The sequence below is a fragment of the Ambystoma mexicanum genome, chromosome 9 (assembly GCF_040938575.1).
Source record: "Ambystoma mexicanum isolate Mex_15411 chromosome 9, UKY_AmexF1_1, whole genome shotgun sequence".
Classification (NCBI taxonomy): Eukaryota; Metazoa; Chordata; class Amphibia; order Caudata; family Ambystomatidae; genus Ambystoma; species Ambystoma mexicanum.
The window spans coordinates 1,473,976,785-1,473,996,373 of record NC_090931.1 but is presented as its reverse complement, the minus strand read 5'-3'; the positions used below and the strand labels follow the sequence as shown (position 1 = coordinate 1,473,996,373).

The 19,589-nt window shown below is 52.0% G+C and overlaps 1 protein-coding gene across 1 annotated transcript; it reads right to left on the bottom strand.

The window, feature by feature from the left end:
* Window positions 1-13,758: 13,758 nt before the first annotated feature.
* On the bottom strand, window positions 13,759-15,198 carry LOC138487504 (general transcription factor II-I repeat domain-containing protein 2A-like). Its single transcript, XM_069614010.1, has one exon. The coding sequence runs from the start codon at window positions 15,196-15,198 to the stop codon at window positions 13,759-13,761; it is 1,440 nt and encodes a 479-aa protein (XP_069470111.1).
* Between the last annotated feature and the right edge of the window lie 4,391 nt (window positions 15,199-19,589).

The following is a 19,589-nucleotide window of genomic DNA, read 5'->3' as shown; positions in this document are numbered from 1 at the left end:
ATGAGGGTCCTGGAACGCATATCCCCGGCGCTCCACGTCCAGATCCTAGAGAAGCAGACCCGTCTGGAGTCGAGCGGTGAGTGTACATGCATCCTGATTGTGAGCAGTGCGTGTGGTGATTATTCGGTAGTGTGCAGGCCGTGGGGCTGACACATGCGAGGGCTGTAATGTGTGAGACATGGATGGTGCTTGTGTGTGTAGGCTTGCATGCCAAATGCAGTTGTGTGGGCACACATGTTTGGATGAATGTGTATGTAAGTAGACATGTCCGTGATGTCACGCATGCATGTTGTTTTCGGCTGCATGTATCAGCACTGTGTACATGTGCATGTGTGTGTATTTGACAAGGGTGCAACAGTGATGCAACATGGATGCATGTGACAGCGGTATGTGGAAGCCTGATTGGCAGATGTGACATGGATGCCCGTCTGAACAGTGCGACACTTGGCAGAGGTGTACACATGCATGCAAGTGTGGTGGTGTGTGTACATGTGTGGTGCACTTCCTGTGTTGCATGTGATGTCGGGCTCACCTTTGGATGCTCATGCTGTTGTATGTGAAGGGATGGTGGTGGCAGTTGCGATATGGCTGTGGTATGGCTCATGTGTGCGAGTTGTAATGACATGTGTGTTGGGGATTGTGATGACATGTCTGAGGTTTGCCAATGCCACTCATGTGCAACTGTCATGTGTGTATGTATCCATTGTACAGTGCCCTGATGCCTGTGTTTTGTTTCTCCCTGTCTGCAGCGTCAACTGATGAAGAGGGCGGAGAAGGTGCTGTGGAGCACAGCGGCGGGGATCCCACCGCCAGCCGGAGACGCAAGGCCCGGCTCCCCTCCCGTGTTGTCATCTCGTCAGGGAGTGAGGAGTCCGGTGCCGCGTCCCAGGCCGCAGCTGCCGGGGGGAGGTCCAAGAGGCAGAGGTTGGAGTTGGACTCCTCGGCAGCAGAAGGGGCAGCTGGGACCCCACAGGGCCCAACAGGGGAAGATGGCACGGAGTCATCCAGGTTGGTGGGGGGTTTGGTGGAGGAGGAGGCCGTGCAAGCACCAGAGACGGGGTCTGGAGGTGGGGATCCCACTGGTGCTAGTGGTGCAGTGCAGGACCAGGGACAGGAGGCAGCACAGGCCGCCGCGGAGGTGCCTGTGTGCAATCCTGTCCACGATCCTGACCCTGCATCATCTTGCACCAGCAGGGATGCCTACGTCCAGACCCGTTTTCAGGCAGGGGATGAGCTGACGTCAACTGGCCTTCCTCTGCCTGCGGACGTGGCTATCCAGGTCCGGGTTGAGCCTGTCCTGGCTGGTGTGGCGTTGCGTCAACGGGCCATGCGAGGTGACCTGCAGTCTTTTCATGGAGAGACTGCACGTCATCTCGAATGGCTCGTTGACCACGTCAGCCTGCTGGGACAGGTCACCCAGGCCGGATTCCTCCGTCTGATGGTGCTTGCTCCGACCCCCTCCTCAACTGGACCCCCTACGCGCCAGTCGTCCTCTGTGCCATCTTCCCACCCATCAGTCACCTGGGTGCCCTGTGGAGCTGCCTCTGACGGTGCGGCCAGGCTGGTGGAGGAGGCATCCCTGCCACAGTCGGGAGTCGGACGTCCAGCAGGGGTGGCCACATCTACGACTGCACCCCAGCCGGCGGAGGATGTGCAGGCAGCAGGAGGCAGTGCACGGGCAGAGGCAGAGCAGCAGCAGCAACATGGTGGGAGCCATGAAGGCTCGGGGCCTTCGACATCGGAGGGGCAGGCATCGGCCGGAGGGCAGGAGGACCCAGGACAGAGAGTGTCTTCCTTGTGGCAGCGGTTGGGCCACGCCATAGATGTGGAGCGGCGGCGGGCGGAAGAGGCGCGGCTCACAATGGTCAGGGCGGAGAACTCCATGCGGAGGACCCTGAGGCGGGCCGAGTGCCTCGAGGCAATCCGCAGGGGGTTGGAGGAGGACACGGCGTCGTCCCTGCGGACCCTCGGGGCCATGGAACAGGACCGCCTCCGGGACATCGAACAGGAGTTCGATGATGCCCTGGCCCGGAACACCACAGAGTGAGCCGCTGGACTTGCCCGCCGCCTTTGTATATAGTTCTTTAGTTTTAGGTTTCCTTTTTTGTTCTTATGATTTGGAGTCTACGGACACTGCTCCACTTTTTGTATATAGTTGCATTTTAGTTAGGGTTTTCTGTAGGTTTCCTTTGTTCAGTTGGGCTCATGGACCCTTGGAGGTTTTGTACATAGTTCTTAATTGGATTGATTTTATTTTTCATTTGACTTTGGACAACATTTTTTTGGATTAGGATTTGGTGTTTTTATTTTTTTAAACGGACATGCAGCTTATCTTTTTTTCATTGCCATTGTAGTTTGTTTAATTTCTTTTGCATTCTTATTTTTTTTAATACATTTTTGTTTTCATACTTCACTGTGTGGTATCATCTCATTGGTTTCATGCATGCCATGTTGGGTGTTTTCCCATTCAATTGCAACCATTGTGTGTGACGGACATGGGTTCATTAGCTTTATGAACATTGGGGGTGTAACATGTAATTTCCATGTGGGTGAATGGGTTACTTGGTAGGGCTTTTTGGCTGTGGAGGCTGACCATAACGCACATGATTGGGGATTGTGAGGACCTGGTGGAGGCTGCCCATGGTGGCTGGGGGTGGGGGTGCAGGGGGACATGGGTGGGGGCCTGGTGGAGGGTGCCCCTGGATGCTGGGGGGTGGGGGTGGCGGGAGACATGAGTGGGGGCCTGGTGGGGGCTGCCCATGGTGGCTGGGGGGTGGGGGTGGTGGGAGACATGAGTGGGGGCCTGGTGGAGGGTGCCCCTGGATGCTGGGGGGTGGGGGTGGTGGGAGACATGAGTGGGGGCCTGGTGGAGGGTGCCCCTGGATGCTGGGGGGTGGGGGTGCAGGGGGACATGAGTGGGGGCCTGGTGGGGGCTGCCCATGGTGGCTGGGGGGTGGGGGTGGGTGGGAGACATGAGTGGGGGCCTGGTGGAGGCTGCCCCTGCACTGCTGGGGGGTGGGGGTGGTGGGAGACATGAGTGGGGGCCTGGTGGAGGGTGCTCCTGCACTGCTGGGGGGTGGGGGTGGTGGGAGACATGAGTGGGGGCCTGGTGGAGGGTGCCCCTGGATGCTGGGGGGTGGGGGGGGTGGGAGACATGAGTGGGGGCCTGGTGGAGGGTGCCCCTGCACTGCTGGGGGGTGGGGGGGGTGGGAGACATGAGTGGGGGCCTGGTGGAGGGTGCCCCTGGATGCTGGGGGGTGGGGGTGGTGGGAGACATGAGTGGGGCCCTGGTGGAGGGTGCCCCTGCACTGCTGGGGGGTGGGGGTGATGGGAGACATGAGTGGGGGCCTGGTGGAGGCTGCCCCTGGTGGCGGGGGGGTGGGGGTGATAGGGGCCATGAGTGGGGGCCTGGTGGAGGGTGCCCCTGGATGTTGGGGGGTGGGGGTGCAGGGGGACATGAGTGGGGGCCTGGTGGAGGGTGCCCCTGCACTGCTGGGGGGTGGGGTTGATAGGGGACATGTGTGGGGGCCTGGTGGAGGGTGCCCCTGCACTGCTGGGGGGTGGGGGTGGTGGGAGACATGAGTGGGGGCCTGGTGGAGGGTGCCCCTGGATGCTGGGGGGTGGGGGTGGTGGGAGACATGAGTGGGGGCCTGGTGGAGGGTGCCCCTGGATGCTGGGTGGTGGGGGTGCAGGGGGACATGAGTGGGGGCCTGGTGGGGGCTGCCCATGGTGGCGTGGGGGTGGGTGGGAGACATGAGTGGGGGCCTGGTGGAGGGTGCCCCTGGTGGCTGGGGGGTGGGGGTGGTGGGAGACATGAGTGGGGGCCTGGTGGAGGGTGCCCCTGGTGGCTGGGGAGTGGGGGTGGTGGGAGACATGAGTGGGGGCCTGGTGGAGGGTGCCCCTGCACTGCTGGGGGGTGGGGGTGATAGGGGACATGAGTGGGGGCCTGGTGGAGGGTGCCCCTGGATGCTGGGGGGTGGGGGTGGTGGGAGACATGAGTGGGGGCCTGGTGGGGGCTGCCCATGGTGGCTGGGGGGTGGGGGTGGTGGGAGACATGAGTGGGGGCCTGGTGGAGGGTGCCCCTGGATGCTGGGGGGTTGGGGTGGTGGGAGATATGAGTGGGGGCCTGGTGGAGGGTGCCCCTGGATGCTGGGGGGTGGGGGTGCAGGGGGACATGAGTGGTGGCCTGGTGGGGGCTGCCCATGGTGGGTGGGGGTGGGTGGGAGACATGAGTGGGGGCCTGGTGGAGGGTGCCTCTGGTGGCTGGGGGGTGGGGGTGGTGGGAGACATGAGTGGGGGCCTGGTGGAGGGTGCCCCTGGTGGCTGGGGAGTGGGGGTGGTGGGAGACATGAGTGGGGGCCTGGTGGAGGGTGCCCCTGCACTGCTGGGGGGTGGTGGTGATAGGGGACATGAGTGGGGGCCTGGTGGGGGCTGCCCATGGTGGCTGGGGGGTGGGGGTGGTGGGAGACATGAGTGGGGGCCTGGTGGAGGGTGCCCCTGCACTGCTTGGGGGTCGGGGTGATAGGGGACATGAGTGGGGGCCTGGTGGGGGCTGCCCATGGTGGCTGGGGGGTGGGGGTGGGTGGGAGACATGAGTGGGGGCCTGGTGGACTATGCCCCTGGTGGCTGGGGGGTGGGGGTGGTGGGAGACATGAGTGGGGGCCTGGTGGAGGGTGCCCCTGCACTGCTGGGGGGTGGGGGTGATAGGGGACATGAGTGGGGGCCTGGTGGGGGCTGCCCATGGTGGCTGGGGGGTGGGGGTGGTGGGAGACATGAGTGGGGGCCTGGTGGAGGGTGCCCCTGGTGGCTGGGGGGTGGGGGTGGTGGGAGACATGAGTGTGGGCCTGGTGGAGGCTGCCCCTGCACTGCTGGGGGTGGGGGTGGTGGGAGACATGAGTGGGGGCCTGGTGGAGGGTGCCCCTGGATGCTGGGGGGTGGGGGTGGTGGGAGACATGAGTGGGGGCCTGGTGGAGGGTGCCCCTGGATGCTGGGGGGTGGGGGTGCAGGGGGACATGAGTGGGGGCCTGGTGGGGGCTGCCCATGGTGGCTGGGGGGTGGAGGTGGGTGGGAGACATGAGTGGGGGCCTGGTGGAGGCTGCCCCTGCACTGCTGGGGGGTGGGGGTGGTGGGAGACATGAGTGGGGGCCTGGTGGAGGGTGCCCCTGCACTGCTGGGGGGTGGGGGTGGTGGGAGACATGAGTGGGGGCCTGGTGGGGGGTGCCCCTGGATGCTGGGGGGTGGGGGTGGTGGGAGACATGAGTGGGGGCCTGGTGGAGGGTGCCCCTGCACTGCTGGGGGGTGGGGGTGGTGGGAGACATGAGTGGGTGCCTGGTGGAGGGTGCCCCTGGATGCTGGGGGGTGGGGGTGGTGGGAGACATGAGTGGGGGCCTGGTGGAGGGTGCCCCTGCACTGCTGGGGGGTGGGGGTGGTGGGAGATATGAGTGGGGGCCTGGTGGAGGCTGCCCCTGGTGGCGGGGGGGTGGAGGTGATAGGGGCCATGAGTGGGGGCCTGGTGGAGGGTGCCCCTGGATGCTGGGGGTGCAGGGGGACATGAGTGGGGGCCTGGTGGAGGGTGCCCCTGCACTGCTGGGGGGTGGGGGTGATAGGGGACAGGAGTGGGGGCCTGGTGGGGGCTGCCCATGGTGGCTGGGGGGTGGGGGTGGGTGGGAGACATGAGTGGGGGCCTGGTGGAGGCTGCCCCTGCACTGCTGGGGGGTGGGGGTGGTGGGAGACATGCATTGTTGATCAGTAGTGCAAGGTGACATGTGGGTTGGCTGGGGGGCATGCCCATGGTGGATGGGCTGCCTGCGGGACATGAGCAGGGGTGCAGGGTAGTCCCCCGTGGTGTGGGCTGCCTGCAGGGGCCGTGGAGGTTGTGGAGCGTACACCTGGGAGGACCCACACGGCCAATTCACGTGTAGTACTCCCCAGAACCCCTGAAATACACATACCCTGCTGAAATCGCGTGTGGAACTTCCCGCGCACCCCTGAAATACACGTACCCTGCTGAAATCGCGTGTGGAACTTCCCGCGCACCCCTGGAATACACGTACCCTGCTGAAATCGCGTGTGGAACTTCCCGCGCACCCATGTAATACACGTACCCTGCTCGCACTGGGCCAATCGCGTGTGGAACTTCCCGCGCACCCCTGAAATACACGTACCCTGCTTGCACGGGGCCAATCGCGTGTGGAAGTTCCCGCGCACCCATGTAATACACGTACCCTGCTCGCACTGGGCCAATCGCGTGTGGAACTTCCCGCGCACCCCTGAAATACATGTACCCTGCTGAAATCGCGTGTGGAACTTCCCGCGCACCCCTGAAATACACGTACCCTGCTGGAATCGCGTGTGGAACTTCCCGCGCACCCCTGGAATACACGTACCCTGCTGAAATCGCGTGTGGTACTTCCCGCGCACCCATGGAATACACGTACCCTGCTCGCACTGGGCCAATCGCGTGTGGAACTTCCCGCGCACCCCTGAAATACACGTACCCTGCTGGAATCGCGTGTGGATCTTCACGCGCACCCCTGGAATACACGTACCCTGCTGAAATCGCGTGTGGAACTTCCCGCGCACCCATGGTATACACGTACCCTGCTTGCACGGGGCCAATCGCGTGTGGAACTTCCCGCGCACCCCTGAAATACACGTTCCCCGCTTGGTGTTTGCTGTTTGCCAGCCCGGTGAACTGGTCCAGGGTTAGCGCAGCCCTTTGCGATGATTTAGCGATTTTGATGGCTTTTCCTTGCGCGAGGGCGTTCTTGGGGGCGTTACTGGCGCTGCTGCAGGGTCGCTGCGATTCTCTGCGCCACGGCTGGTTTGGGAGCCTAAAATCCATGAATACGCTGTGCGCGGAAATCGGTTTTAGCGCACGTGCCTGGCGCAGACAATCGCACGCGGACACTCTGCGCCAGCCGCTTGCGACACTTTTCTGCGAAATTCTATGAATTACCCTGTCTGTGTCATCCACTAAGGAGAGGGACGGCATGGGTACAGCTCAGTCTTTGGTTACTGGTGCCAAGCAGTAAACCGCCCTAAAGGTGCTTTGCATTCATGAGCCACAAATGTGTCTGCTGACTTCTGGGACTTCAGTCTGTCCTCCTTCAACCATTGACTCTTCGATTATCCAGTCCACAGCTCTGCAGTCATCGTTGACACACGTGTCTTCAATCAATGAACGATTGCTATGTCTGCCAGTCACTCAAGAGCCTTCACCATGTACGTGGTCAGAGCCAAAGACCTTGACAAGTTTGTCTTCAGCTAACGAGACGGCTCCAGCTTGCATGCCCTCCGCCTCAGAATTTCCTCTGGCATGCCTGTTTTCGGCTACAGTGACTCATCCAGCGGATTATCCTTCAGCCATGGAGCCTCCGGTAGCACATCTTGAGTGCATGTCTTCAGTCCCAGAGCCTACTGCTAGGTTGGCTTCAGTTCATGAGAGACCTGTATCCTGCTCAGTCTCGCTGCCAATATCGGAGGTGCACCTGTCTACTCTGTCTGATCATGTTGCATATTCTCCTACTTCAGAGTTACCTCCTGAATCCCAACCATTTATTACGGATGAACAACCAGCCTGCCCTTCTTATGCTTCAGGGGGATCACCAGAATGCCTGCCTTTTACACAAGTTGATTCTCCCATCTGCTTGACTGTAGCATCAGCGCCTCCCGAATATGCAACATCCGAGTCCGAGACTTCTGCCAGCTCTCTCTTCAGAAACATCAAGCTGGATCACGACTCGGGAGGGCCTTACATGCAAGGCCGTTGGACTAGCCTGGAGTGTTACGAGAGGGAGACTGACACAATCCGCCATGGTCCAGTCACCGAACAAGTAGCCGACCAGGATAGCGGGCTGGACGGTTCGCATTTGGGGGCCGGTTTGGATCAGCCGCTTGACAGCTTTCTTGTTGCCGGATCCCACATGAGCCTGAAGGAGGGGACGGGCACGGTCCCCCAGCTGCAGCACCAGTCGAGTGCAAGTAGCCAAAGGAAGGGTATGACTGCTGCAGTTCAAGATGTGCCTGTTATTGCTCCTGCTGCGAGTGTGCCTGATGTACCAAGTACTGCGTCTATCACTCCTATCGGTATGCCAAATGTCCCTGCGGTTGTATCCCACATGCAACAAGGTGGCTACATGACTGACACCAGGAGTGCCAGCCTCGTACAACCCACTGGACTTCCAGGCCCACAAGGCGTGGAACAGATGCAGTCGAACCTTGGTCACCCTCAACCACAGGCCTTTAACCAGATGGATGATGGGAGAAGATCCGAGCCTCTACCTCGGCTGCCACCTTCTTTTTCTGAACATGATGGGAGAAGATCCGAACCTCTACCTCGGCCGCCACCTTCTTTTTCTGAACATGAACATTTCCTGAAACCTGCTATTTTCTCACCTACTGTGTGTCCGCTCTCAGCAGGGAGGCTACCAGAGCATCTACCATTGTCTTAAAGCATGTTGCACCAGCCTGCCTCCCTCCTCAATGATGTATGAGTGTTCGCTCCCAGAGACTGAGCTTCCTGGACCTTACAACTCTGCTTCGGGTCCTGCAAGTCCTTCATACCTTTCTTCAACCCATGAGTCTCTTCCTCACCGAAAACCTGCCTATGGCTCTTCTAGACTCCAGCCTGATTCTATTCATTCCAGTCCCTCTGCTTTTGCCCACGGGTCATCGTTTCCGTCAGTTCCACCTCCGAAGACAAAGCGCTCCTGTCATGGAAGGAAGATGTTTTGTGCGGGTGACGGCTGCCTGGAGTCGGCCGTGGGAGGGGGTAAAGTGTCACGGCTCGCTCCCGTTCCCGTCACTTGGGGGCATGTTTTGGGTTTTTTTCCCTACTGGACATTTCCCCCGAACCTTATGCTACAGTGCTGTGATGAATTGGGAGCGCTAAAACCATATTTTCCAAGTTACTTCCCTTCCGGATCCATTCCAGGTTTTTGGCAGCCAGCATGCTACTTTAATCTAATGACTATGCTTCCCAGAATGCCTGGCTCACTGCCTCACCTCCTCCCTTGCAGGACAAGGTTGGGTGGAGGATAGGCAACACCTGTGGCTGCAGGTGCAGCAGGCGGCACACCTGAGGGGTGTGCTCGTTTAGCAGCTTTAAAAGCCTCAGTTTACTTCAGTCCAGCGCTGGTCATTGTTGCAGTGTTCCTGTTGTGACTGGTCCCTTGTTCCTGGTTCCTAGCTTTTGTGCCTGGTTCCTAGTTCCTGTTTCTTGTTCCTCTGCCCTGGATTTCGAATTTATGTGCTTAATTGATTTCTGCTTTCTGGATTTCCCTTTCTGTCTTCCTCTGTCTGCAGGCAGCCTTTCTCTGTGCTTTACCCTTTGATGCTGTCCAATTTGCCTGTGTTCTGTTTCTTTGAAGCTGTCCTTTGCTACTGAAAAACCTGATGCATTAGTCTTTCTCTTTAGATGTAGCTTCCTGCCTTTTCTCCTTGGATGGATGGGAAAGGTTTCCTTTTGTGATATCATTTTCCCTGCTCCTGATCCTTACTTTCTATTGGGATCCATTCCATGTTTTCCATTGCTTATTAGGTGTGGGGTGCTGTTGTAACTAGTCCCTGTGTGAATGCCTTTTGTTTTCCTCACTATTCTATAATCACTATTCCTACTTGCCCCTTGACTAGGGTCTGATGTATTTAGTTTCCTCCACCCATTGCTGTTATAGCCTTCAGGGTCCCTGTTTGATCAACTGGGTTCATGGGTTTACTGACATTCAAGTGGTCTTTCCGGTCCTCGTGAGTACTGATTCTAAGTTCCTTATTCAGTATCATCCAGAGTGTCAGCTCACAGATCTTGTCCTTGCTTGCCCTCTACGTGGGCTTAGCGCTGTCAGTATCTGTAATAGCATAGTGGGTAAGGAGTTTGCCGACTTTCCTTTCAGTCATAAGGAGGTACTAAGTGCTTACCCCACATCCCTTTTCATATATTGGTAATATTGTTTCACTCTATTTGCACTCCTGGGTTTTAGTATACACGAGTCTTGGGTATTGAATGCACGTTGTTAGATTCAAAGTTGTTCACTGTGTGATTCCGTGCACATTTCCCTTGCCATATTCATTGCCTTCTTCCTTTCTTAACACCTGGTACCGCTTGTTACAGGAGACGGGTGTTGCAACTGGAAGGAAAATATGGTTGTGCGGGCTTTAGATCTGTAGAAGGCACTTTATGGAGGTTATGACCTGGGGGTCATGTGCTTCTTGGAGAGCAGAGGGTGTGGGGGTCGTGTTGGTGATGTGCGGCTAGCACCTGTCCAGCTGGGCGGGGGTTGGGGGATTCATGGCAATTTAGTGGAGATGAATGAGTACTGCGCTGGGTCTGGTGTGGTCTCACGCTCTGTGTCGGGCACATTCCTAGAGGCGATACTAAATATTCACAACACTGAAGGGAGGAGAAGGAAATGGACTTCTGTGGGAACAAAGCTCAAGCAGAGGCAGCATATTGTGTAGAAATTGGGCTTGATGGACTGGGAACGTGAGCAGCGGGGGCTGGCGGCTTGTCTCATTTTGGGCCTAACACAAAATCGCGCTGTGGTTTGCTGGTATTGCTAGTGCTAAACACCAGCTTCTATGCGCAGCCGGCTCGCTGTATGGTATCAGGTGATGCAGACCGCTCCCCCGCTGTAAGTTAAATTGCCTCATTTGGGGTTCGCCTTATTTGGAAGCGCTTAGGGGGGGTGAGATAGGCTCATTTCCATCCCAACATTCATTCCCCCTTTTCATTACTTCTACAGTAACAAATTCACCCACCTTCCTCCCATGAAGGTGTACCCTTTTATTGACATCCATGCTCTACAAACATGTCGAGCTGTGCATATTGTTCAGCGGTGCAGGTCATGTATAGTCATCCCCCGTCCCCTGCCAAATCTACCCAAACTTCCTTGTAGTTTTTGGGTTCTGGGGGAGGAGCAATGGGTGTGTGGCATAGAGTGCCCACCTCATGCCAATGCTCTTGAGGGATAGCAACCATGTGATATTTAGGGCCATCATTTGCTCTGTCTGGATCTCTACTTCATCTGTATCATGAGGTACTTTACAATAATTTTTTCCAGTTGTCACCATCATCATTACACTATTTGGTTCTGCTTTGGCATAACAACAGAGACCCAATTGGCATGTGCAAAAAATCACCAAAATAACCACAAAGATAGGGGCCAAAATCTTCACCAATGTTCTGAGCCAAGGTGGCACCCAGCTGAATGCCATAGTCACCCAATCGTCCTCCTGTATTCCATCTTTTCTCTTCATTCTTACACCAAGTTCAGGTACCACTGCAATGACATGTGATAGTGTTCCATTTTCAGCATCTTCAGAAGGTACAAATGTGCAACATGAACTACCAATCTTTTTGCAAACCCTGCCCTTCATTGCTTTGAGGAGGTCGAGGACATTGTCATTAGTCTGAGGGCTCTTAGTTCCACCTTGATGATGTTGAACCCTTCTTCAGTAGCGTTTGTCAGCTAGATCAGTTCCCATCTAACGATCTGGAGCCATTTAGCGTTGGCTCTAGACTGGATGCTGGGCACAAGGGATGCAAACAATTTCTCTGCAGAATTGTACAGTCGGGTATTTGCGCGGGCAGATCAGATGATTCTTGGGACAAGTAGTTGGACGATAGTTTCTTTCTTCGGAGTCGGTCATGGCGCTCTTTTTCTGGGAGGATGCGAAAGTCTGGAGGTGAAATGGTGGGTATTACTTCTGTGGTTTCAGGTACCATGTGTTCTTCGTCAGGCAAGGGTCCCCCCTTTAGATGCCCTTTGGGTACTGCAAGCAGGGCCGAATGCAGTGTTGCAAGCTAACAGTAGCACCTCCATGATGGCGGGAGGTGCAAGTAGGCTTTCTGCCCACAGACCCAGTAGTAGTCCATCAGCGCTGCAGTGCCTTTTCGGAGAGCTGGCATGAGCAGTGTTCAATTATATTGTTTGTTAGATCCTATCGAGACAGTTCCCTTGCTGAAGAAAGAAAGTTCATAGCTCTCTTCTTGGTGCACTTTCACTGGTTTTTCAATTGCTGTGATCCACTTTAGTTTGACATGTTCTGACCATATTTGTGCACATGCTTGTTCTACAAGGGCTAGTCTTTTTTCGGAGTAACCAACAAGTCCTTCTGCTTTGCACATGAAAAATATTTCTTGCCACTTATTGTATGTATACTTTGCCCCTTATATGGTGAGAAATGCTTCCTTGAAACAGTTGGGGTTTGTGGAGCTCATTTTGCATTTTCGAATATCTGGCTTGAAAAGTTGTAGATGAACGCTGAGTGTCTGAAACGTGCATTTTATCCTGCATAGTGCAAGATAAATTAGACATCGGGTTTCTTTTAATGGTACCTCTCGTGGTCTCCGGAGGATAGCTCAGGGACAACATGCTCGCCTTGGAAGCAAGACAATGCGGAGCAACACAGGTACGATCCCCGGGTCCGCGCTTAGAAACCTCTTGGTATTAAGCGTGTTATAAATAACCTATCATATCATTAAGACTTTGGGTGCCCCAGATGGGTGCGGTATTAAGTACCAGACATAGCAACTCCCGTTAGTATTTTGCCTTCCCATCGCACTCATGTCAGAGTACCAGCTATTTGAATGTTTGGGGTGGCAAAGGTCTTCCACTGCATCTAATCCTAACCCATGATATGCATCGTATTTGTGTGGCCGAGTCTGTCATTTTCTCCTGTTACTGTGCAAGGGAAACCTTCTCCCCCCCCAACGTTGTTCTTTGAGAAGTAGTGTTACATAAGGAATGTTGTATTCGTGGCTTCAGTAGCTGAAACGTTAAGCTGTTACATATAGTGGATTGGGAGTTCCTACAGGTGACATTTGTAGCCTTATGCATTGTAATGTTTGTGACCATCTTAGCTTGTTCATTATCTACTAGAGATGTGCTTTCACTCGTTCTTTCACTCAGGATTGAGAAAATGAAAATCCTTTAACCATGTTAGGTACTGAGGTAAATGATTGGGGATTAGATACTAACGAGGGTAAAGAAGTGGCATTTGGGGCCTCTGGTGACCTTTCAGTTACACTTTCTGCTGATATAATAACAACTGGGACCCTTCTTGTCGTGTTTTGATGTAAACTTGTGAGGTTTAAGGGTATGCTTCCATTCCAGGTCCACTTGTATCCATCCCATTTCCATTTGCCCCCGCTAACCCCTTCTTTTATATGGTCCCCCCATATACAAGATGTACCCCAGTAAATGCCCAGTGCAAACATTAATACAGTGAATAGGATAGCTACTAAATGTAATCCGCACTCGTAACTATATCTAATTCTATTCCTGTTACTATCTGCATTTGATGGGAAGAGAAAGAGAGAGTTTTAATTTCTTGTAACCTATGCTCCAGCAGCAATGCATGTCCTTTAGTACATTTCCCATGCACAGATAACGTTGGCATAGGCCAGTGATGGCAAACCTTTTTGAGCCCAAGTGCCCAAACTGCAAACCAAAACGACTTATTTTTTTCAAAGGGCCAACACTGCAATTAAACCTGAATAACGAGGTTTTAGTTTAGAAAAAACAATTTGTACAGTTTTTCAAACTAATTAACAGCTTTTGTTTAAAAAGAAAAAACACAATAACAGAGCTTTCCATTAAACATTTTTTTTATTGAAAAAAAACAAAAAACCAAACAACAACTGTACACGTGCATGTATTTTTTTTAAAGACACCTTTTGTGGGCACAGTTAATGTGATTTTTGCTGTTGTATGCATGCTGATAACTTGTCAAACCTTGGCTCATACTCTATTTCTGGCATCACATTTGATATAATTTGATATAATTCAATGCTGAAAACAGCTGCTCACAAGCATAGGATGACCCAAACAATGGAAGAAAAGCAATCCCAAGTGTTTTCATTGACATAAAATAATTTGGCAGAGAATTCCACACTTTAAGGATTTCATTTTGCGAACTAGCAACTGTGCTGTCCTCTGTTATCCCTTCACACTCCATCTTCTCAAGTGTTGCACGCAGGTCATAGAATTTATTTTTCCAGATAGAGCTTTCTTGAAATTCCAGTAGTTCCATTTCAAGATTTTCTAAATCTAACCAGTGCAGGCAGGAAAGATCAAGTTCTTCACATTTGGCTTTATCTGGAGACGGAAGAAAACACAGTGTTGTCTCCATCTTACGGAACTGTAAAAATCTGTTACTAAACTTCTCCTTTGCAACTACTATAATGCTAGAAAATTCCTTGTAGATTTCATGATGGTTTGGATTGTCTGTAAATGTTGTAGAATTTTCCAAATGCATTTTTAGATTTGGAAAATATTTCAGCTGCCCACTTTCAAGGTCTCTTTCAAAAACCTGCAGTATTCTCTCAAATGTTCTGATATCAGAAAACATCCTTTCTGCTGTTTTCCCTAAACCTTGCAGTTTTTTGTTCAGTACGTTGAAGTGTATTGTAAAATCAGTAAAAAACATGAGGTTGGTGAGCCAGGTCATATCAGTGAGCTGTGGATATTCCTGCCCCTTTTCATTCATAAACAGCCTAATTTCATCCAAGCAGGCTACAAATCTCTCCAAGACCCTTCCTCTGCTTAGCCATCGTACATTATTGTACATAAGTAAAGTATTATACTGTGCATGTACCTCATCAAGAAGTGCTTGAAACTGTCGACAATTAAGAGCATGAGTCATGATGTTATTCACCATTTTTGTGACATCCTTGAGAATATCGTCTAATTTTTTGCTGCTTTCCTTCGCACAAAGAGCTTCTTGATGTATAATACAATGAAATTGAATGACTGGATGCTTTGCTTCTTTAACAAAAAACTGTATGAAACCAGATGTTACCCCCACCATGGAAGGTGCCCCATCACTAGTAACTGAAACCACTTTTTCTGGCCTTATGTCTTGTGACAAAAAAGCCTCCATCACAGCATTGTAGATATCTATCCCTTGTGTTCTTCCAGGCAAAGACACCAGTTTCATGAGCTCTTCTCTCATGGTGTCACCAACAGCATAACGCAAAATTACTGCTAGCCTTGCATGATTATTTATATCTGTGCTTTCATCCAAGCACATGGAGTAACAGGCTGCCTTTTGTAAGTCAGTGGTGAGCTGCTGACTAACATCACTTGCCATACGCAGGACTTTAACAGTATTTCTGCTAAGTGGCATTTCAGAGATTTGTTGCTTAATTTTGTCCTTGTTTGGGAAATCATGAAAAAGGGAATTACTCACAGCCAACATGGCCGTTTTGATAAAATCGCCATCAGAGAGGGGCTTCCCATGTTTTGCTATGCACAATGAAATTTCAAAGCTGGCAGTTGCCAGATATTTTGTTTTAGAAAGATAGTTGCAAAAAGTATGATACTGGCAGTGATATTTCCTTAATTTCCCATCAAGAAACTCTTTTCTTTCAGCTTTACCAAGTTCCGCAACACTTTTATATGTAGGGCTGAGGCCACCGATACTGCCTAAGGATAAAATGCACAGTTCAATTCTTGGGTTGGGTCAAATGATTTGCCCAGGATCACATACTTTGGTTAAGCAGTGAAGCCAGAATTTGCCAGCAATTTAAGCAACTTACCTGCCACAATCTTCCAAGCTCTAATTGTGGTGCCTTAAAACACCACATTTGTTTTTTGGTTACAAGAACCACAATGGTCTTGTTTATTTACAAAGTATACCCAAAGCAACCTTGGAGTATTTTCAGCACCCTGAACAAAAGACTACAAATCTCAGAATGCAAAACCATGTTTGACCTCATGGATGAACTCCGCTTTAAAACAAATGTGGTGTTTTAAGGCACCTAGTTTCTTTACACATTGAGACTCTTCACAGTTAGCTGTAATGTTAAATCAGCATGAACTCTCTGGTCTCCCGTTTCCTCTTGCTTCTAAGCACTATTGTGATGCAAGTGCTAACATCCCTGATCACAAATAAAATATTGCAAGTCGTAGTTGCTGCTGAAAGTTTACAACAGAAATCGCTGTGCCTTTATCTGTGCAGCGAGCCAACGGGAAAGAATACATTATTTAGCCTTCTGCAGGCTTGATCAGTGCAGAGCTGCGTGCTAGCAAAGGGCTCTCGGCCTAATATTTCGCCACCCAATGGGGTCAAACAGCCCTGCAATTTTAACACAGTCTGGTGGCAGAAAGCATTCTAAATATTCTTTCAATTGTGATTTGAAAGAATATTTAGAAGGCTTTCAGTCAGCACTGGCTGTGGTTTTAGTGTGGTGGTGAGTGCAAGCAAGTGGCTGGAATTTATATTTCTCCCACCCGAACGGGTGGTAGAAAATTAATTCCGAGTGCAGCCACTTGCTAACAGCCCTGCAGCAATAACACATCCTGCTTGCCGAAGGCCTTTGAATAGTCTTCCATTCTCGTGATTAAAGCGCTACCTGTGGCACCAAAAACAAAAGATCCATTTTTTAGAATAAAAAGTTGGGCAAGGCTCCTTACCTGTCGGGCCTGTGTTGTTATCAAAGTCACAGTGGGAAGGCCAAATCTTCCTCAACAGACAAATTCCAATTCCTACAAAATAGGCAAAAAGCAACTGTTTACCCACAGCAATGCACACACTCATGATGGGGGAGGGGGGGCGCTCGAGAATCGACAGGTCTGCCTCATGATAGTCATCAGCTATTAACCTCCCACAGGTGCCTTGCATTGTTTTTGCTCTCAGCAGGGAGGGCCGGGGGACACACACCTTCAGCAGGGCCTGTTTGCAAATAACGGCCTGCTCGCAGAAGCCCTTTTGAAAGACCTTATGCAGCAGGCTGTGTTATTACTGCGGGGCTTGGGTGTTAGAAAGTGGCTGGAAATAATATTTCTCACACCCAGCCACTTGCTAACACCCAGCCCCACATTCATGTACAGCATCAGGGCCTTTCGACCCTTACGAACAAGAGGCCTCAAGGGGGCCCAGCATCTGCCACCATGTTTCCAATCTGCAAAGCATAGCAAGTAAAGTCTCAATTTCCGTTCTAGGGATGTTAATATGCGCCTTGCAGTGCTTGCATTAAAGTTATGGGCAGTTAGTGTAAAACTTCCCCGCTGGCTCTGGCCGCTGCCTGCCTTGTGACAAATTCGGCAGCTAACCTCAAGTGTACTCCATGGGGTATTGAGTCTTAGCTATGGTAATCCTGACCTTATGTTTACTGCCCCAATTGTGTGTGGCAAGTCTGACTGCATTCTTCTGTTTTATTGACATTGGGCTTGTTTTCGCCAATTCCTCTCCTTTGCTGAAAGACAAGGATATGGATACGGTCACCCTGTGTTAAATAGCCCTGGCCTATGTGGTTTCCCCACGCTTGGGGAGAGAGCTTCTTTAACACGGGTGGCTTGGCAGCAAAACCTGAGGGGTGAAGGACCGCTAAGGGAAAACAATAAAAGACTGCAAACTGCTACGCAGAACTGAGAAGGCGCTTAGTATCTGTATGGAGGAGTGCAAGAGTTGCACCCTCTTCCCTTTGCATCCAAAATCTGTGCAGCTCGAAGACCGGTGTATTCCTCAAACTATATCAACGCTGCACCTACATGGTTTTATGTTTTAAATGCAATTTTTGGGTTTAAGACTGATGGATGCCTGGATGTGTAATTTAAAAAAGAAAAGTGACATTGTCTGCTGTTTTCGCTCTCAGCAGGCAGGCTTGGACAGGCCTAATAGGGCACTAGGCCCATGGCCGAACTAAAAACACAAAATGCTGGTGTGGTCCAGTTTTTGTGGTCAAAGTGGGCCACTGATTTGGCCAGTATGATGAGTTAATTCACTCTGCGGCTAGTCGTTTTGACCAGTGTTGCCGAATACATATTCTTTCAAATGCACAATTTGCATTACCATTGATAAAAAAACTCCCCCTTTGTTATTCAAACAGTGTTACAAAAGCAATACATAGCCATTTGCAACGGTGGGCCACTTTTTCATTGGTGCCCGAGACAAGGAGATGGTCCAGTCCGACCCTGGCCGGGGGCCACACATCTACAGCCGGGCCTTTTCGCTGCTTGCAGAAGCCCTTTTAAAAGCACTTCTGCAAGCAGTAGGCTGTGTTATTACTGTTGGGCCTGGGTGTTAGCAGCGACTTGCTAACACCCAGCGCCCGCAGTAATAAAACAGCCTGCTGCTCGCAGAAGCCCTTTCAAACGCGCTTCTGCAAAAGCAGCAGGCTGCGTTATTACGGCGGGACCTGGGTGTTAGAAAGTGGCTGGCAATAATATTTCTCCCGCCCGACGAGCGGGAGAAATATTATTGCCAGCCGCTTTCTAACACCCAGCGCCCGCAGTAATAACACAGCCTGCTGCTCGCAGAAGCCCTTTCAAAGGCCTTCTGCAGGCAGCAGGCTGTGTTATTACTGCGGGCCCTGGGTGTTAGAAAGTGGCTGGCAATAATATTCTCCCCAACGGGCGGGAGAAATATTATTGGAAGCCACTTGCTAACACCCACCGACCGCAGTAATAACACAGCCTGCTTGCAGAAGGCCTTAAATATTCTTTCATTCTCGTGATTAAAGCAACGCTTGTCACTAGAATGAAAGAATATTGAAAGCCTTATGGGTGCATGCTGTTAAAAACACATTTGCCTGCAGAAGGGCTCCCCCACCCCAGCACTCCACCTTACCTTGAAAGAAGCTCCACTCGAATGTGGGAGTGGGGCTCGGAGATCCTGTTGACAACGTCTCTCCACGTGATCATGCTGCACCCGGGCTGGGCTCATAACATTGTTACAATGTATTAGCCCAGCCCGGGTCCTTCTGCTTCGCCTGCACGCTGTGCACAGAGGCAGAGTTTAAAGGCACACACTTTATTTTATTTAATCCGACGCCATGACTACAGTGTATGACTGAAGTCACGGCGTGCCCACAGAGACGGCTCGGTGTGCCGGCAGCGGCATGCGTGCCACGTGTTCGCCATCACTGGCATAGGCCATATATTTATTTCTCAGATGGTATGTTTGGTGTGATGTTTCTGGGTGCTTTGCAAACATCTGAGAAGTGTATCCAATATCTTAGCCCCTATACTTTCACTGCAAGAAGGGTGGAAAACACCACTTCATATGGTCCGTGGAATCTGGGTGCGTTCCACTTGTGGCTGAATCTTCTGACATAGATCCACTCTCCTGGTAACAAGGGTTTGGTTGGGGTTTTGTCAGTTGGGGAGGTTGTCGTAGTTTCCCGGTTTTCTGCGTAGAAATGCGCAATTCTTTTCGAAATGCATCTTATCGCACGTGTAAGTTGTGTAAGATATTGTTTCAATTTCTCTCCTAGGATGTTGGCAGCTCTGTGGTGTCTAAGGCTAAACTTACCGGAAACAGTGGCATTTGCATGCAATGTGTTGTTTAGAACAGTTGGATGGGAAGTGCAGCTGTTCACATGCTGTGTTTAGTAGTTTGACAGTTATAAAAACTTTTCCTGTGCCTGCTGTCGCCACAGGAGATCTGTGAGTGACTGGATGCACCCACGTCAGAGCCATAGATCCTGCTCTTCATTTAATGCTTTACGCTGCAGTTCACTGATCTGTGCTATAGGGAGTGGTGTGTATGCGCCAGTGGTCTGGGGCGCAACTACGCTGGCTAGGATATATTCTGCACCCATATGTACTGGAAGGTATGCTTCTTTTTTTGGCTGCTGCATCGGCAGC

Coding starts and splice junctions, on each gene's coding strand:
- LOC138487504 (XM_069614010.1), bottom strand. CDS start 15,198: ATGTTGGCTGTGAGTAATTCCCTTTTTCATGATTTCCCAAACAAGGAC.